Below are 20734 nucleotides of genomic sequence, written 5' to 3' on the forward strand. Positions count from 1 at the left end.
AGTCTTGGAAGGTTTTACCTTTCTAAGAATTTGTCCATTTCTTCCAGGTTGTCCATTTTATTGGCATAGAGTTGCTTGTAGTAATCTCTCATGATCTTTTGTATTTCTGCAGTGTCAGTTGTTACTTCTCCTTTTTCATTTCTAATTCTATTGATTTGAGTCGTCTCCCTGTTTTTCTTGATGAGTCTGGCTAATGGTTTTTCAATTTTGTTTATCTTCTCAAAGAACCAGCTTTTACTTTTATTGATCTTCGCTATTGTTTTCTTTGTTTCTGTTTCATTTATTTCTGCTCTGATCTTTATGATTTCTTTCCTTCTGCTAACTTTGGGGGTTTTTTTGTTCTTTTTTCTCTAATTGCTTTAGGTGTAAGGTTAGGTTGTTTATTTGAGATATTTCTTGTTTCTTAAGGTAAGATTGTATTGCTTATTATAAACTTCCCTCTTAGAACTGCTTTTGCTGCACCCATAGGCTTTGGGTAATCGTGTTTTCATTGTCATTTGTTTCTAGGTATTTTTTGGTTTCCTCTTTAACTTCTTCAGTGACCTCTTGGTTATTAAGTAGTGTATTGTTTAGCCTCCATCTGCTTGTATTTTTTACAGATTTTTTCCTGTAATTGATATCTAGTCTCATAGCATTGTGGTTGGAAAAGATACTTGATATGATTTCAATTTTCTTAAATTTACTAGGACTTGATTTGTGACCCAAGATATGATCTATCCTGGAGAATGTTCCATGAGCATTTGAGAAGAATGTGTATTCTGTTGTTTTTGTATGGAATGTCCTATAAATACCAATTAAGTCCATCTTGTTTAATGTATCATTTTAAGCTTGTGTTTCCTTATTTTCATTTTGGATGATCTGTCCATTGGTGAGAGTGGGGTGTTGAAGTCCCCTACTATGATTGTGTTACTGTTGATTTCCCCTTTTATGGCTGTTAGTATTTGCCGTATGTATTGAGGTGCTCCTATGTTGGGTGCATAAATATTTACAATTGTTATATCTTCTTCTTGGATCGATCCCTTGATCATTATGTAGTGTCCTTCTTTGTCTCTTGTAATAGTCTTTAAAGTCTATTTTGTCTGTTACGAGAATTGCTACTCCATCTTTCTTTTGATTTCCATTTGCATGGAATATCTTTTTCCATCTCCTCACTTTCAGTCAGTGTGTGTCCCTAGGTCTGAAGTGGGTCTCTTGTAGACAGCATATATATAGGTCTTGTTTTTGTATCAATTCAGCCAGTCTGTGTCTTTTGATTAGAGCATTTAATCCATTTACATTTAAGGTAATTATCGATATGTATGTTCCTATTCCCATTTTCTTAATTGTTTTGGGTTGTTATTGTAGGTCTTTTCCTTCTCTTGTGTTTCCTGCCTAGAGAAGTTCCTTTAGCATTTGTTGTAAAGCTGGTTTTGTGGTGCTGAATTCTCTCAGCTTTTGCTTGTCTGTAAAGGTTTTAATTTCTCCGTCAAATCTGAATGACATCCTTGCTGGGTAGAGTAATCTTGGTTGTAGGTTTTCCTCCTTCATCACTTTAAATTATGTCCTGCCACTCCTTCTGGCTTGCAGAGTTTCTGCTGAAAGATCAGCTGTTAACCTTATGGAGGTTCCCTTGTGTGTTATTTGTTGTTTTTCCACTGCTGCTTTTAATATTGTTTCTTTGTATTTAATTTTTGATAGTTTGCTTATTATGTGTCTTGGCATGTTTCTCCTTGGATTTATCCTGTATGGCACTCTCTGTGCTTCCTGGACTTGATTAATTATTTCCTTTCCCATATTAGGGAAGTTTTCAACTATAATCTCTTCAAATATTTTCTCAGTCCCTTTCTTTTTCTCTTCTTCTTCTGGAACCCCTATAATTTGAATGTTGGTGCATTTAATGTTGTCCCAGAGGTCTCTGAGACCGTCCTCAGTTCTTTTCATTCGGTTTTCTTTATTCTGCTCTGCAGTAGTTATTTCCACCATTTTATCTTCCAGATCCCTTATCCGTTCTTCTGCCTCAGTTATCCTGCTATTGATTCCTTCTAGAGAATTTTTAATTTCATTTATTGTGTTGTTCATCATTGTTTCTTTGCTCTTTAGTTCTTCTAGGTCCTTGTTAAACGTTCCTTGTATTTCCTCTATTCTATTTCCAAGATTTTGTATCATCTTTACTATCATTATTCTGAATTCTTTTTCAGGTAGACTGCCTATTTCCCCTTCATTTGTTTGGTCTGGTGGGTTTTTACCTTGCTCCTTCATCTGCTCTGTGTTTTTCTGTCTTCTCATTTTGCTTAACTTACTGTGTTTAGGGTCTTCTTTTCTCAGGCTGCAGGTTCGTAGTTCTCGTTGTTTTTGGTGTCTGTCCCCACTGGCTTAGGTTGGTTCAGTGGGTTGTGTAGGCTTCCTGGTGGAGGGGACTGGTGCCTGTGTTCTGGTGGATGAGGCTGGATCTTGTCTTTCTGGTGGGCAGGTCCACGTCTGGTGGTGTTTTTTGGGGTGTCTGTGGCTTTATTATGATTTTAGGCAGCCTCTCTGCTAATGGAATAGGTTGTGTTCCTGTTTTGCTAGTTGTCTGGCATAGGGTGTCCAGCACTATAGCTTGATGGTAGTTGAGTGAAGGTGGGTCTTGGCGTTGAGATGGAGATCTCTGGGAGATTTTCGCTGTTTGATATTACATGGAGCTCGGAGATCTCTTGTGGACCAGTGTCCTGAAATTGGCTCTGCCACCTCAGAGGCACAGCCCTCACTCCTGGCTGGAGCACCAAGAACCTTTCATCCACACGGCTCAGAAGAAAAGGGAGAAATAATAGAAAGAAGGAAGGTAAAATAAAATAAAGTAAAATAAAATAAAGTTATTAAAATAAAAATAAAAACTATTAAGGAAAAAATTTTAAAAAGTAAGAAAAAAAACTAAGAAAATCTGCATGTACAGAACCCTAGGACAAATGGTAAAAGCAAAGCTATACAGACAAAATCACACACAGAAGCATACATATACACACTCACAAAAAGAGAAAAGGGGAAAAAATATATATACCTTTGGTCCCAAAGTCCACCTCCTCAGTTTGGGATGATTCGTTGTTTATTCAGGTATTGCACAGATGCAGGGTTCATCAAGTTGACTGTGGAGATTTAATCCGCTGCTTCTGAGGCTGCTGGGAGAAATTTCCCTTTCTCTTCTTTGTTCGCACAGATCCCGAGGTTCAGCTTTGGATTTGGACCCGCCTCTGTGTGTAGGTCTCCTGAGGGCATCTGCTCTTCACTCAGACAGGACGGGGTTAAGGGAGCAGCTGATTCGGGGGCTCTGGCTGACTCAGGCCGCGGGGAGTGGGGGATACGGATGCGGGAGAGCCTGCGGCGGCAGAGGCCAGCGTGACGTTGCAACAGCCTGAGGCGCACCGTATGTTCTCCCGGGGAAGTTGTCCTTGGATCACAGGACCCTGGCAGTGGCAGGCTGCACAGGCTCCCGGGAGGGGAGGTGTGGAGAGTGACCTGTGCTTGCACACAGGCTTCTTGGTGGCGGCAGCAGCAGCCTTAGCGTCCCATGCCCGTCTCTGGGGTCCGCGCTGATAGCCACGGCTCGTGCCCTTCTCTGGAGCTCCTTTAAGTGGCGCTCTTAATCCCTTCTCGTGCATCAGGAAACAAAGAGGGAAGAAAAAGTCTCTTGCCTCTTTGGCAGCTCCAGACTTTTTCCTGGACTCCCTCCCAGCTAGCTGTGGTGAACTTGTTCACGCAGCCAGCCCCAGTCCACTCCCTGGTATCTGACCGAAGCCTGAGCCTCAGCTTCCAGCCCCCACCTGCCCCGGCGGGTGAGCAGACAGGCCTCTCGGGCTGGTGAGTGCGGGTTGGCACCGATCCTCTGTGCGGGAATCTCTCCGCTTTGCCCTCCGCACCCCTGTTGCTGTGCTCTCCTCCGTGGCTCCGAAGCTCCCCCCCTTCCGCCACCCACAGTCTCCGCCCGTGAAGGGGCTGCCTAGTGTGTGGAAACCTTTCCTCCTTCACAGCTCCCTCCCACTGGTGCAGGTCCTGTCCCTATTCTTTTGTCTCTTTTTCTTTTTTCTTTTGCCCTACCCAGGTACGTGGGGAGTTTCTTGACTTTTGGGAGGTCTGAGGTCTTCTGCCAGCATTCAGTAGGTGTTCTATAGGAGCTGTTCCACATGTAGATGTATTTCTTATGTATTTGTGGAGAGGAAGGTGATCTCCGCGTCTTACTCTTCCGCCATCTTGAAGCTCCTCCCCTAATTCTTTTAGGTCTTTGATAAACATTTCTTGCAACTTCTCGATCTTTGCCTCCATTCTTTTTCCAAGGTCCTGGATCATCTTCACTATCATTATTCTGAATTCTTTTTCTGGAAGGTTGCTTATCTCCACTTCATTTAGTTGTTTTTCTGGGGTTTTATCTTGTTTCTTCATCTGGTACATAGCCCTCTTCCTTTTCATCTTGTCTTCCATTCTGTGAATGTGGTTTTTGTTCCACAGGCTGCAGGATTGTAGTTGTTCTTATTTCTGCTGTCTGCCCTCTGGTGGATGAGGCTATCTAAGATGCTTGTGCAAGTTTCCTGATGGGAGGGACTGGTGGTGGGTAGAGATGGGTATTGCTCTGGTGGTCAGACCTCAGTAAACTTTAATCTGCTTGCCTGCTGATGGTTGAGGCTGGGTTCCCTCCCTGTTGGTTGTTTGGCCTGAGGCGACCCAACACTGGAGCCTACCCAGGCACTTTGGTGGGGCTAATGGCAGACTCTCGGAGGGCTCATGCCAAGGAGTGCTTCCCACAACTTCTTCTGCCAGTGTCCTTGTCCCCATGGTGAGCCACAGCCACCCCCTGCCTCTGCAGGAGATCCTCCCACCCTAGCAGGTAGGTCTGGTTCAGTTTCCTATGGGGTCACTGCTCCTTCCCCTTGGTCCCGATGCACACACTACTTGGTGTGTGCCCTCCAAGAGTGGAGTCTCTGTTTCCCCCAGTCCTGTCGAAGTCCTGCAATCAAATCCCCCTAGACTTCAAAGTCTGATTCTCTAGGAATTCCTCCCTCTGTTGCCAGACCCACAGGTTGGGACGCCTGCCGTGGGGCTCAGAACCTTCACTGCAGTGGGTGGACTTCTGTGATATAAGTGTTCTCCAGTTTGTGAGACACCCACCCAGCAGTTATGGGATTTGATTTTATTGTGATTGCGCCCCTCCTACCGTCTCACTGTGGCTTCTCCTTTGTCTTTGGATGTGGGGTGTCTTTTTTGGTGAGCTCCAGTGTCTTCCTGTCGATGATTATTCAGCAGTTAGTTGTGATTCCGGTGCTCTCGCAAGAGGGGGTGAGACACGTCCTTTTACTCCGCCATCTTGAACCAATCTCTGAACTTGTTTTAGACTTACTGAGTTTGAGAGTTTCTGGGGTATCTAAATTCTAAGTTCTGTCTCATGTTAGTCATTTCCCTGAGTGATCTTTTCCTTGTCCGTGACTTCAGACACTCTTTTGAAATACTGATTGATCTTAAATAGGTGTCCTTAGCCTGGACTTCTCTCCTGACTCATCAGATTTAGATTTCTTTTCATTGGGCATAGAAGAAAAAGCATAGGTTTTGGAGCGAGACAAATTTGACTTCAAGTCCTGAATTAGTCACTTACTAGTTGCATGACCTGGTGTTAAATCACATAAGGAATTTTACCTTTAGTTTTATACCTTTGCATGTTATGAGAATTACTTGAAGTAATGTGTGTAAGCTCAATACTGTAGGAAACCATTGTTATATTATTATTTTGTGTTCTTCCTCATCTCTGTATGTCTGTGTAGGAGTTATCACATTGATCACATTTTTTAAACCTTTTTATTTACTTGTTTTAGATCCTTGAAGGCACACTGATCTTTGTATCCTCAACATTCAACACACTGGGTAGTCTGTAGATGACACTTGATGAATTAATACAATGAGAATTGTCTAAAAGCAGTGGAAGCATATTACTGGTGTTCAGGAAGCAGTCAAAGCTGGTGGTAAAAGAACTGAAACCTGGGCTAGAGTATAGAGAAAGAAGTGAAAATCAAAGTCTGAGACTTGGAGGAGACTTATGGCCAGGGGCTGAAGGTAGAGAAGGAAGAATTAGAGGTAGGAAGAAAACTGGGATAGGGTTACGGAGGCCAACAGAGGAGAGAGCGTTGCTATGGAGTGGGTGGTCAGTGGTATCTGGTGATGCTGGGAGGGCAAGAAGAATGAGAATGGAGAGAAAAATTTTGGATATAAATTGTGGTGAGTTGGTTAGTAGTCTGGACAGAAGCTTGACTAAACAGGGAATTAGGCCATGGGTTTGAAAAATATAGTAAATACAATGTGTTGACTATCTGATGTGTGAATTGGAGTAAAGGTAGTAGAGAAATAGTATGGTAGCTAGAGGGAACGGGTCAGGAGAGGTTGGAGAAGAGATTAGAGATGCTAGAGGGTGATGCTGGTTGAGGGTCAGCCTTTGATAAAGGGTAGGAGGGTAGAGAGGGGAGAAGTAACAAGATGAGTAATATAGTTTTAGCCTTTGTAAATCTTAATTGTTGGATCCTTTCTTATATAAGCTCCTTTTTTCCCCTTCTTGCCCTAGTTTTGATTCGAGGTGTTGATAGGGCCTCAGAATTGGTTTAGTTGTAAGGATAAGTTTGGGACATTGCTGCAGAACTGAGGAGATGCTTTGGACATTTCATGTAGTTACTGGTAGCTTGGAATTGATCAGCTGGTCAGTATAGGTGTCAGACCTGGGTTACTATAGACCCATGAAATTACCGTGAAAGGGAGTAATCAACCAGTTGAGGAGCCCTCAGTTCTGGAATGATATGCTGCTCATAAATGTTAAATTCTTCATTTTGGAATAATTTAGTGGAAGCTCAAGGAGGAGATTATACAAATGCTTGGGAATCTTTTATGTAACTTATAAACTCGAGAAATGATTAAGTAGCAGACTGTTTTTCTACTTTTTTAATTATATGAATAGTAAAACTAATAATAGAAATAACTAAGGAAGCATATCACTTTCCTCTCAGATCCTAAAAAGTATTTATTCAGACATTCATGCCATTTTTAAAAAATCAGATTTCTTCACAGTTAGGGAAAAAGGGGTCTAAAATTTCAGAACTGTTCCTTAGCTGATGGTCTGGAAGGATAGTTCTGCTTATTTTGAAATTATTGATGAGATTTATCTGTTTCTTTGTTCTTCCCTGGGTATAGGTTCTGAGTCTTTGGGGACTTTTCATGAAACATTGAGAGGTTCTATCTTGGGACTAGGGAATTAGTATCTAGGGGCATAAATACTAAATCTTTTTTTTTTTAGTTCATTAATATTGGTTACTAGAAGGTTTAATTCTTACAGTTGCATATCCTGAGGCTTTTTACCAAATTATAGTGATTTCCACTCCCCTTAAAAAAAAAAAAAAAGAGGATCCAAAGGATGTTTTTAACTTACCAGTGGTGTTTAGTCTCTTTGAGAGTGTGGTTTATATATGTACAAAACTACGTCTAATGATGAGCATTTGTCTGTATGCCTGGGGAAAGGAAATCAACTTTTTAATTAATTTCTTTCCTTAGTATATTTGAACTACTTGTACTCAGACCATTCCTTAATGTTTAGTTTTGTTTTAGCTGTGGAGATATTTCTGCCTTGAAAGTTAGTGCTTTTTCTATTCCGGCTGAGTTATATTTTGTTTTGTGCATCAGGTTTTAGACTTCGCGAAAGAGAACAGTAATTTCTTGTTTCTTCATGTTTATAACAGGTAGTACATCACAACTTCCATCCTCAAGATTTTTTATTGGCTAAAAGTCAATCTGTTGCGAGGCCTGCTAAGTTATATTATTGGTTTATATGTGAGTGTGTGTGTGTGTGTGTGTGTGTGTGTGTGTGTGTGTTTAAATCTGTGCTGTAGGTACATGGTACCACGAACCTATTCTCATAGTTTCCAGTAACTAGACTGAGGGGGCTTGCCACTGTGATAGTATCATTTTTGCTTTTCTTGCCTACACTCCTACTTAGACCAAGCTTCTTGAGGACTGTAATTATGTCTTTTCCCCTGTGTTTTCCTAGCACTTAGCACAGTGCCTAAATCTAGACTTTTCAAAATAAATGAATGAATGACTGAATCTATTCCTTGCTTCTAAACTAGAATTTAAAATTTGGGGACTTCCCTGGTGGTGCAGTGGTTAGAATCTGCCTGCCAGTGCAGGGGACACGGATTTGAGCCCTGGTCCGGGAGGATCCCACATTCTATGGAGCAAATAAGCCTGTGTGCCACAACTACTGAGCCTGCGCTCTAGAGCCTGAGAGCCACAACTACTGAGCCCACGTGCCACAACTACTGAAACCCATGCGCCTAGAGCCCGTGCTCCGCAACAAGAGAAGCCACCGCAATGAGAAGCCTGCACACCACAGCGAAGAGTAGCCCCTGCTCGCCACAACTAGAGAAAGCCTGTGCGCAGCAGTGAAGACCCAATGCAGCCATAAACAAACAAATAAATAAATAATAAATAAATAAATAAATAAAATTTGTCTCATCTATCACATAAAGACAGTAATAGCAATGAACCGTTAATACTTTGAAAACTCTTTGACTCTATTAGTATTCTGTCTTCCCAGTTGTAGTTTTTAGTATCTTTTAGTATCTTCATCTGTAAACTAGGGGGTTCACAAGTCATCTCTGCTGAGGATTCACAAGTCACAAATTTGAAGCTTTTCTTTGCTTGCTTATAAAGTGCTTCATGTCTAGATTGGAGGCACCAGGAGGGCAGGGCCTATCTCTGTCTGGTTCACTGAGAGATATCCAGTGCCTCACAGGGTACCTGGTACAGAATGGGTCTTCAGTAAATGCTTTTTGACTAATTGAATTCTTATAGAGTACTTTGTAGACTTTATTTTTTTATTATTTTATTTTTTTATTTGGTCGCGCTGGGTATTAGTTGCGGCTCACCGGCTCCCTAATTGCAGTAGGTGGGCCCCTTAGTTGTGGCATGCACGTGGGATCTAGTTACCTGACCAGGGATCAGACCTGGGCCCCCTGCGTTGGGAGCGCAGAGTCTTAAATACTGCACCACCAGGGAAGTCCCATAGTACTTTAGAATATATTATTTATAGTGTAATTTTTACAGTAGCCCCGTGGGTGGGTTGGGTAAAATATTATTTTTAGATGAGAAAACAGATTCATAGAGACTAAGAGGCCTCATCAGGGATAATAAGTGGTAGAGCCTGAGTCTCAAACTTAGGTTTTCTCATTTTATGTCCAACTTTCTAAAAAAAAGCTATAATAGACTGTTTCTTTCCTTTGGGTCCTAAGTAACCTTAGAGGGAAGGGACTAGTAAGAGGGGAAAAGTATGGTCTTCCCATCAGAAACCCTTTATGAAGGTAGTAGCAGGGCAGGGCCCCTGGAAACAGATTGCCTGTGTTCTGATAGCACCTCAGCTCCTTGCTGGCTGTATGGCCTTGGGCAACAAAGTCCATTTAACCTTTCTCTGCCCCCACTTCCCCATCTGTGAAATGGATATAATAGTAGTCCTACACTTAAAGGATTATTATGAGGAGTAAGTCAAAGGAATTAATAAAGTTTCTTAAATAAATGAAAAATAAATATGAAGAATATGTGTGATTTTCATGAGCTAATAGAACGTAGAACGTTATAAACTGAGCACTTAGGCCTCTGGTGGTAAGAAGTTGATCATGACTAGGTTTTGTTTTCATTTGGTTTGGTTATCTCAGTTGCCTTAGTCTTTTGAAGGTTAATTAAACTCACCCCAACCCCCACTTTTCAGCTTCATTTTTAAGTCATCTTTCTCTGTCTTCATTTGAAAAAAAGTTTTTAAACCCACATTTGCCAAGAAATCTGCAATGATGAATTACTTACTCCTTTTCCCTAAGAGCCTAATTATAGCTCATACTTTCCCCTATTCAAATCACACAGCCAAGATATACATATTCTGTGAGAATTCAGCATTTATTTACAGTCTGTAAACTTGCTTAGTTTTATGTGTGCTTTTTATACATATTTTGTAATAATACTGGCAATCTTTTTTTTAGAGCTTACTCTGTGCTTTGCAAAGATCATCTAATTTAATCCTTAAACAAAAACACCTGGGAGATGTTGCCCTATTGAGAAACTGAAGTTCAGAGAAAGTGACTTCCCCAAATTGATACATCTGGTTAAAGGTGGCACCATTATTTAAACTCTGAATCTCAGGCTCTTAACATCTAACTTTATGCCGCCTGTTGTCTCTCCATGGAGAGTGTCAGTTTTAGAATGTTAGTACCTGGAAGACAGGTTCTAGATCTGTGAAGCAAAATTTGCATAGAGGACTTCAGAGTCCCAGGAACAATTGACTCTTAGTACATCTAGTGTTGGAGAGGGGAGGGGGTTAATTATAATCATAGTATTAATTTTTTTTTTTTTTGAGATACGTGGGCCTGTTACTGTTGTGGCCTCTCCCGTTGTGGAGCACAGGCTCAGCAGCCATGGCTCAGCAGCCATGGCTCACGAGCCTAGCCGCTCCGCGGCATGTGGGATCCTCCCGGACCGGGGCACGAACCTGTGTTCCCTGCATCGGCAGGCGGACTCCCAACCACTGTGCCACCAGGGAAGCCCCATAATATTTTGATGACAGACTGAATTTTTTTTTTGAATTTTTATTTTTAAAAATATTCAAGTGAAGTAAAAATATATCTTCTTTTAAACATATTCTTGGTTTTTAACTAATTGATTCAGCACGTCCTTGTATGACCAACAGCTCCACTGTATTGGGGTCTTTCTCTTTCTGTTTTATAAGATGTATGACCTGTTTGCTTTGCTTTTATACTTCGTGCTCAGTCCAGATGGCAGGTACAGGTCATTTTACATGCTAGTTTTGTCCAGTAGATATTAAATTAAAGCTACTAATAGAATTAACTCAGTAGAGCTGGTTTGTTTGTCCTAGAACATGTTTTTTCTAGTATTTACAACTTTTTCTTAGTAGTCTTAGTCCCAGGTACTTTGTGGCTGTGATGATGTCATTAAATTTCAACTGTGGTGGTATCTTAATCCTCACAGACACTCCATATCTCCTCTTTCTCGTTAAATTAAATGCATATACTAACATCAACTAAAATGCTAGAATTTTATCTTTTTTCCCAAAATATGGAAAATTTCATAAGTAACCATTAACCTTGCTTCTTCTATTTTTAACTGTAGTACCAGAAGAAAACATTGCAACTATGAAATATGGAGCCCAGGTGGTAAAAGGGGAGCTGAAGTCTGCCTTATTAGATGGTGACACTCAAAATTATGATTTGGATCATGGATTTTCTAGGCACCCAATTGATGATGACTGCCGTTCTGGCATCGAGATTAAGCTAGGTCAGCCATCCATTATCAATCATATACGGATACTCCTGTGGGACCGAGATAGCCGGTGAGTCATTAGCATGATTTGGAGAGAAACTGACATGTTTGATTGAGATGGCCTAACTTTGTGGTCATCTGCTTTGGTTTAAGAGATTTGCTGGTTTATATCTTTGTCATCACTTTGCTATTTCTCTTGAAGTTTAGTTTTGCGGGAAGAATTAAAGGGTGCGTTTCTTTAAAAAATAACATTTTTTGCTTTTTTCTGCTTATAAAAGTAATGAATATGTGTTTATTGTGGAAAACAGAAAATGTAGAAAAGCACAAAGAAGAAAATAAATATTGCTAGTAATCTCACTGCCTATTATTAATTTTTATATTTGTCTAACCAGTACTTTTTTAAAATTAATTAATTTTATTTTTGGCTGTGTTGGGTCTTCATTGCTGACTACGGGCTTTCTCTAATTGTGGCTTGCGGGAGCTACTCTTCGTTGCGGTGCGTGGGCTTCTCATTGCGGTGGCTTCTCTTGTTGTGGAGCATGGGCTCTAGCTGCACGGGCTTCAGTAGTTGTGGCTCGTGAGCTCTAGAGCGCAGGCTCAGTAGTTGTGGCTCACGGGCTTGGTTGCCTCACGTCATGTGGGATCTTCCCAGACTAGGACTCGAACCCCTGCCCTGTGCATTGGCAGGCGTATTATTACCCTCTGCACCACCAGGGAAGTCCCTAACCAGTATTTTTTTGTTATGCATAGTCTCACACATACACACACACAGACACACACACACACACACACACACACACACACACACCAGAAACCTGTAAAACCACACATAGTTTTACAAAATAAAGGTTAGATGTACAAAAAGTAACTTCACTTTTTAATTAATACACTGTGAATATTCTACTCTTTTAAAAATATTCCTGTGAAATGTTACTTTAAAAAATTTTTTTTGAAATATAGTTTACTTATAATGTGTTTAAGTTCTGTACATATATATATACAAATACGTTTTACATATATATTCTTTTTCATATTTTCCATTATGGTTTATTACATGATATTGAATATAGTTCCCTGTGCTATATAGTAGGGCCTTGTCGTTTATCCATGTAAAATGTTACTTTTAATAGTTGTTTGGTATTCCACTATATGGGTTACCATTGTTTATTTACTTGATTCCTTACTTTTGGATATTATGATATCCAATTTTTTTTTTTATACTTTTTTAAAGTATAAAATATACTTTTAAATATATACTTTTAAAATATACTTTAAATATAATTTTAAAATATACTTTAAAATATACTTTTAAATATATACTTTTTAAAATATACTTTTATTTTTATAAATAAAATATACTTTATACTGTGGACAAAGAAAAAAAATTGTCTTTTAGTGTGAATAAATACCATTATCAAAACAAAAGAAATATGTGAAAAAAACTTGATGGGCTCCAGCCTAGGAACCCACCAGTTTCACAGTGGCTTCAAGATTCTGCCTTCCTTTCTAGCCACTCTGATGTTTTCACCCACTGAGTTCAGCCATGGCAGAAGTACCAGAGCAGTAGGATGACCAAGAACTGAACAGTCTCCCTCATTGCTGCTCGTCATTAACCTAAACCTGTACACCCAGTCTCTCTCTGGTGTACAGTCTCCTAGGCCCTACTTATGCCTCTTTGAGTCTGGGCATGAAGGGCTTAATAGTAAGGGTGATGAGACCCTGCAGATCTTGCTGTTTAGTTCATTTCTCTCGTTAGCACCACCGACCACCACCCTGGCCTTTCAGGCCATTTGAGCCAAGTGTGAGGGAAGCTTTATGAAGTGAGAGTCAGCATTTCCCATGTGTGTGGGTATTGGAGGTTATCTCCAGGTTATCTCATTCTTTTTAATTAAGAATATGTTTCCTGATATGTATCGTTGGATATAATATGTTTAGTTGGCAAAATGGAGCAAATTTCACATATTGTGTACAAGAGTCTCTGATTAATAATAGTAGTAGGCACTGTTCTAAAAGGTTTACATATATTAACTCATTTAGTTAATAATGCAAGTAGTATAAAAATAATAAAGAAAAGGTTAGTACATTTGAAACTGAAAGTACTTATCATTATTTCCAGGATGTTAAATATTTATAGGCCACTTTGTTTTATTTTTATTTATTTTAATTAATTAATTTTATTTATTTATTTTTGGCTGCGTTGGGTCTTCGTTGCTGCGCACGGGCTTTCTCTAGTTGTGGCTACTCTTTGTTGTGGTGCACCGGCTTCTCGTTGTGGTGGCTTGTCTTGTTGTGGAGCATGGGCTCTAGGCACGTGGGCTTCCGTAGTTGTGGCTCACGGGCTCTAGAGCGCAGGCTCAGTAGTTGTGGCGCACAGGCTTCGTTGCTCTGCGGCATGTGGGATCTTCCCGGACCAGGCTTGAACCCATGTGCCCTGCATTGGCAGGCGGATTCTTAACCACTGCGCCACTAGGGAAGCCCCAGTTTGTTTTAGTATGTGTGTTTCATTCACGGGGGACTTAACTTTACCATGTACTAGTTCCTTTCTCACAGAAGTTATCATTCTAAGCAAAGGTGAAAAATTCAGAATCTTAAGCCAAAAAGATTCTCACATGTGTTGTAAAATTATATCCTGCATTGCTGATAACCCAGAGAGGTTCAATAAAAGGTTATAACCAGTTTGAGACTGAGCAATAAAATGAATGGAATTGAGGGGACAGCAGAAAATGAGGGGATGACACAAAATAAGCTGACCTTTTCTGGTCACAACTGTTGGTTGCAGGCTGACATTTATGGTCACCTAAATCTTCTGAGATTGTTCCTGTTGATATTACAGTACAAGTAATAACTGCATCTCAAATTTAAATTTGGCTTATGACAGGGGAATATAGATTTGTTCAGTATGGAACCAGCATGTAATGGTCCAGGGTAGCTGACCAGGGGAGGATGATAGGCTGTTTTCATTACTGCTAGATTATTAGCTGCCAAATTTTAAGTTGTACCGAAAAGGAATACATACGATCTCTTCACCCATGTCATTTATTTTTCTGCAGGCTGTATCTGTGTGTGGGATGGTAGGAGACTGGGAGGAAGCAGGAGATAAGCTGGCCTCTGTGAGGAACCGTTCTGAGTTGGCTTCCCTCCTGAGACAGGAGGGCTGGGTGCTCAGGCCAGTGAAGGTAGAGGGAGAAGGCACACTTCTCTGTTTTCTGTCCTCTCTGTCATGGCTTTATTAACCTGTTAATACGGTATATGCAAGGCATCCTGGTCCTGTTATATCTTATATGCCTGATATGTGACAAGCACCGTGCTAGACCCTGGATATATGCAGATAAATATGGCATGGTCCGTGTTCTTAACCAGCTTGAGAACTTATAAGGCAGACAGACATGCAAAGAGATAATTTCAATACATTGTGGCGAATGCTATGTTAGGGGGATCTATACACATTTCGTCATCATCAGAATTTGGTCATTATGCAGAAACTGTAATTCATGAACAGTGTATTTTTTGTACCTTTTAACATTTTATTAAAATATAACTTCGGGGGGCTTCCCTGGTGACGGCACTGGTTAAGAATCCTCCTGCCAATGCAGGGGACATGGGTTCGTGCCCTGGTCTGGGAAGATCCTACATGGTGCGGAACAACTAAGCCTGTGTCACAACTACTGAGCCTGCACTCTAGAGCCCGCGAGCCACAGCTACTGAAGCCCGCACGCCTAGAGCCCATGCTCCACAACAAGAGAATCCACCACAATGAGAAGCCCGCGCACCGCAAAGAAGAGTAGCCCCCGCTCGCCACAACTAGAGAAAGGCCAAGCACAGCAATGAAGACCCAACGCAGCCAAAAAAAAAAAAAAAGCTGCTAAAAAAATATAGCTTTGTATTGTTATTTTAATATGATACTTTTTTCTGCCTTTTTCCTTTTGATTCATAGGTCTTATTCATACTTCATTGAAGTCTCAATGGATGAACTTGATTGGATCAGAGTGATTGATCATTCGCAATATCTGTGTCGTTCTTGGCAAAAGCTATATTTTCCAGCCCGTGTCTGCAGGTTAGTTCTCATGGCTTATAAATGATTTTGATGTTTGTTTAAAGAGATCTGGATGTTGAGAAACAGATTTCATTTTTCTGTCTCATAGAGGAAAAGTTTTCCAGGGGGATATCAGTTACTAAATGCGACTCCACTAAAAAACTTAGGGATACTATGGAAAATTAAGCATCTTAATATTTAGAGTGTACTGTGGAACTGTTTTGTACCATATTTATGTAAAGGCATGTAAATGAATAAGAAGGGACGACACACTGAGAAGTGGAAATGCTTTTTAAATTCCATGCTATACCTTGAAAGCAGAGTTATTGTTAGGGGGTGCGTTCTTTTCACAAAAACCATGAGAGATATTTCTGGAGGCTTCCCTGGCAGTCCTCAGGGCCAGGAGGAGATTTTTGGATGCCATTGTGCATGTTCTTTTTCTAGGTCAGTGGATATCAGTGGAGTTTGAAAGAGCAGGTGTTTCTAGTGGGGTTGGGTTTGGGGCAAGGGAGGCTGAGCTGGTGGGGCTCCAGGCTCACACCTTCCCTTCAACCAGGGCACCTTAACTTTTATTGTCATTATGTATTTTAGCTCCATGTAAGTTTGTTTTTTAAAAAGTACTGATAAGCTATTCTAACATTTCATATTCTTACTTTAGATGTAAGCCATCTTTTAAGCTTTCTTTCTGAAATTCTGCAAAACCAGTATGAATAATGAATTTGGGAGTTGGGAAAGGTGGTTAAAGGCCCCTGAAATTCTGTTGTGTTTTTTCTATTGTGATTTTCCCCTTGGAAATTTCCCTCAGATATTCTTTACCCTAAACTCAAGAGATTGAAGGCAGAAAGTGATTGGTACGTTTAATTAGGTGTATCAAGAAGGGATATGGTGGGTGTAAGCCAGGGAGCACGTGGAGCTGGCCCCTTACCCACTCCGCTCCACACCCATACTCGTGACCCCAGCTGACATCCCTGTGTGGCTGAGTTGGAGCAGATGGGGATGCCCCACAGCACTTACTCTCTCGGTCAGAAGGCACCCTTATATTTATTAAACGCATGATCTGACAGCATCAGGCTGAATTCTTACTTCTACCACAGGAACTCCACAAAACCTTTCAGCCTCTGGTACAGTAAAGAATGTCGCCTACATTTTTTTTTATTATGGGTATGACTGGACACAATATTGTTACCCAAGGATACTCTTGTGTGGAAATGAAGAAAATCAATTTCATTTCCTCAAAGAGGGACTAAAGTGTCTCAGGTCTAGCAGTTGCTCTTTTATCAGAGGAGTTTTGAATGGATTAAAATGAGAGAGACAAGAAATTGAGTGAAGATTCTGTATCTCAGAACTGCCTAGGGATACTTTGAGAGTGACAGAGGGGCCCCGAGGTAGAGGAGGGGATTGAGTCTGCATCGACTGACATTATTATGGCTGTATCAGATTAAAAGATAAGCAGCATAACAACCGAAGTGTCTGACGTGGGCCAAAGGACTGTGTGTTTGTATTTAATTTGAAACACTAGGAGCACGACTCCCAGAACAAATCATCGTGACTGTAATACCAGCTATGATAGAGGCTGTGTGCTTTACCCACCTGAAAACTCCTACTCTGTGGAGGGAGACATGTACCCTCAGTCGTGATCTCTGGCTTTTAGAAAATATAATTCCTCTCATTTATTAGTGGGTATTATTTATACTCCCTTTTCCTAATTTTGTCTCTCCTATGTGGCCTTGCCTTTGTTGATGTTGCTTTTATGTGTTGTAGAGCCTGGCTGTCTTCATGATTCTAGTTTTTGTCTTGGTATAGCCAGCTCCCACGCTGGTTGAGAAAAACTGAGCAAAGGTGATGTTAGAGACAGTGATAACAAGAAAAGGAAGGAGTCTTGATATGCATTTTAGTGAGAAAACATTTTAATATTTATAACCACTTTAACTTACTATGTTACTACATTTCTTCATAAACTCTGCCTTTTGTAATAGTTTGGAATTTTGGAAGTATTTTAAAATGAACTTAAGAATAAGTCCCTATTGATTATCCAAGGATGTTTCATGCTTGGTGTTTCTTATCTTCACAATCATTTATTGACTTCCTAAACAATGTTCTAAATACGCTTCTTTCAGGGACTTCACTGGGCACATATAAATTCTTTATTTCCTTAGCACGTAAGTGTTCACTTTGCATTGTGTTAGTTAATTTGCACATTTGTATGTCACCCTTGTTCTTCAGTGTCCTTTGCGTGTTTGTCTTGCCTCTCATGCTAAAATTACAAGCTCTTGGAAGCAAGGAGTATGGATTCTAATCTTTCAGTATTCTTGTGTAGTTCTCAAGTTATGACCTTGTATGCAGTAGGTACTCTATAAATGTTAGCACAGGTTTGGGGTCAAGGCACTGACCAGGTAATGAAGAGAGACTGATTCAATATTAATATGTACATATATTCATTGGTGCTTTTTATCCAAGTATTTTTAAAATGTGTATCTGTACTGGTGGAGTGGTAAATGGTTCTGTACTCTTTGCAAAGTCTACTTTCTGTTTTTTCTTCAGGAAACTGAATTTCAAGGTTAATTCTGAAGGATGCAAGTGTTGTATATTGATGAAAGATTTCATTTAATATATTCACTAAAGAAGAGATGCTCTGTGAATTGTGAGATTACCCAGCTCTCTCTCTTGAGTCTAGGTTGAACTGCATGTAAATCAGCATCGGGTAGTAGGAAAATCATGGGCTGCAGAGTTAGAGCTCTTCTCAAATCCTGGTTTCATCTAATATTGGCATTGTGATCTTGGTAAACTTGTGCCTCTCAAAGCCCTCATTTCTACACCAGTGAAACAGGAATAACAGCACCCTTCCTGGGGTCTGCTGTGGAGGGTTAGATGACAGAGCATATGTACAAGTACTGAGCACAATGCCTGGCCCAAAGTAGAGGCTCAGTAAATAGTTGTTTTTATTACCTTTTCTACTTTCTGAGACTCTGAACTGGTGTTTGGCCTTCAGAGAAAGAGAGCCATCCTGCCATTCTCTGTGGCCATGGTGGCTCTCAGTGGTGGCTCTCAGTATGAGGAAACTGTTCCTTATCTCAGAAGTGTGGTCCTTTCAGCACTTTTCCATATTGCCAGTCCACACACATGCCTTCCATGGTTCTCTTTATCTTAGTAATCTTCCCATTTGTATGTTTCCAACAGTTTTCATACATTTTGGTTTTGGTAAAGCATTTTTTAATTGTGGTAAAATATATATAACATAAAATTTGCCGTTTATATATCCTGTGGAATGTAATTTAGTCAGCATTTCCCCTCACCGAGATAGTGGTGATAAGGATAATGTCAGGCTTCAAAGCTGGAGTGATGGTTACAACCACAACAGTGAATGGAGGGAAATGGTCTGCTCTTTCTTTCTGGGTCCTTTTTAGGAATGCATCGTGGGTCAAGTGGGGACTGCTCAATGTAGCCAAAAGCTTAGACTAATAACAACCCCCTAGCCCCCAGCTGGAAATGAAGAAAAGTGATGTCAATTTTGGTACAGTTTTTCATATGATACTCAGAAGCATCTTATATCTTATCAGCTTTGCCTTTTTCAGGAGAAGGAAATTTCTGCTTTACCCATAAATTCCCCAGCCTTCAAACTGTCTTCTTGGCTATCTAGTAAGCTCTCTTCAAGTCCTTCCACAGCTTTCTTAGTTGGTAGAGCCTAGGACTGAACAAAAAACACTAACAAGGAGTGGAACTATTGAGTGCCCTGGGATGCTTTAAATTTTTTTTCTGGCTTTTTCTCAACACGGTGCTGGTAATTTGGCAGCTGCAAAATGTTGCTGAAACATGAGAAGACTTGAAAACATGGATGTGAATGCGTACAGAGGTAGCCCGCATATGGCTGGTAGCTGGAATTACAAAAGTGAACTTGGTATAAAACCTGGGAGTTGAGGGAGAGGAATAGTGGGCCTAAAAGCACAGTCCTTAAGAATATAGCTATTGAGAGAGGGAAGGAAAGAGTAGGTGGCAGACAGGTTTACTGCAGGGGCTGGTCAGAGAGTTAGAGGAGAATCCGCGGGAGCACAGAGGCCAGAAAGGGTGTTGAGAAGGGTGCAACTTGATGGTTCAGAACATGGCACAGGATGGATGAACTCACTTAACACAAAACTGAGCTTCTTTCTTCCTTTCCTTTTGTTTTTAATTATCAAAATGGAAATGTCTTTTTATGACATTTTAATTATAAAATTATGATGTAGTACACATTTTAAATATTGATAAAGCTTGCCCTCTGATACGGCTGTACCCAGTCTCTACCAATAGCACATAGAAATGCCCCTTCTCCAAACCCTCACCAATGCAGGCGTTGTCAGCATTTTGCCAATGTGATTTATGATCTGTAAAAAATTGTCTTACTTTAAGTTGGATTTCTTTTATCGTCTGTGAAGTGTAGGGTATCTTATAATACTTGACGTTTGTTATTTCTCATTTATAAAAAGCCTATTTTTGTCTTTTGCATATTTTTCTTCTGGGGTGATTATCTTTTTGTTTTTGGCTTGTGAGAACTTTATGTTGGTATGTACACCTTGATACATATACATATATATATCGTATATATGTGGTGTATATATACATGTAGACGTATATTTGTGTATGTATGATTATACTTTTGCCTATCATGTACTGTGCAATTTGTTTTTGGTTTTTAGTGTTTTATTAGTACTTTTTACCATATAGAATTTTATATTTAAAAAAATGTAGTCAAATCTGTCAATCCTTTTTATGGTTTCTGGTGGTCTGATATCATGTTTAGAAAGGTGTTCCTCACTCCAACGTTAAAGAGTGTTATATTTTTATAAATTTTTTCTGCTACTTGTTATCTTTATCTTTGTATCTAAATATTTAATCCAGCCAGAATATTTTTCATGTATCTTTTCAGATTAGGGACAGTCAGTTGACCAAGACCATTTATTTAATAATTGTTCCTTACCATACTAGTATGAACAGCCGTATTTATCATGTGCTAAATTCTAGTATATACTCCACTCTGTTCATTGATTTCTTTGACTGTTAATGAAAGTGTTTTAATCATTGTAGTTTTCCCTTCCCTCCTTTTTCTTCTTTTCTTAGAGCGAGAGATTATAATGTGCCAAATGTGTCATGGACAAAAGGGTGCTGTAGAGCATCTGCTGGCCTGTCTTCTAGTCTCAGTGGTCACAGTAGAGGTCATAAATGATGAAAAACATCTCACTAGAACGGTTCTACTTTCACTTACAACAAGAAATTTAGGCATGCTTCACCAGCTAAGAAAATAGATTTTTCTTCATTTATTCATCTGTTTATTCATCCATTACTCACTCATTTCACAAATAAGCTCCTACTTTGTGCTATGCATTGTACTGGATACTGAGGCCATAACACTGAAAAAGACTGCCAAGATTT

At 40.1% G+C, this 20734-nt stretch overlaps 1 protein-coding gene across 1 annotated transcript in view; it reads left to right on the forward strand.

The window, feature by feature from the left end:
- The window catches only part of BTBD9 (BTB domain containing 9), a 405922-nt gene that overhangs the window by 44371 nt on the left and 340817 nt on the right, over window positions 1-20734 (forward strand). The window contains exons 5-6 of the mRNA XM_029243461.1: window positions 11149-11368; window positions 15233-15352. Of these exons, the coding sequence (XP_029099294.1) occupies window positions 11149-11368; window positions 15233-15352 (340 nt within the window). The remainder of the gene's footprint in view (window positions 1-11148; window positions 11369-15232; window positions 15353-20734) is intronic.

This window comes from Monodon monoceros, unplaced genomic scaffold (assembly GCF_005190385.1).
Source record: "Monodon monoceros isolate NGI ecotype Baffin Bay Population unplaced genomic scaffold, NGI_Narwhal_1 Super_Scaffold_3, whole genome shotgun sequence".
NCBI classification, from domain to species: domain Eukaryota; kingdom Metazoa; phylum Chordata; class Mammalia; order Artiodactyla; family Monodontidae; genus Monodon; species Monodon monoceros.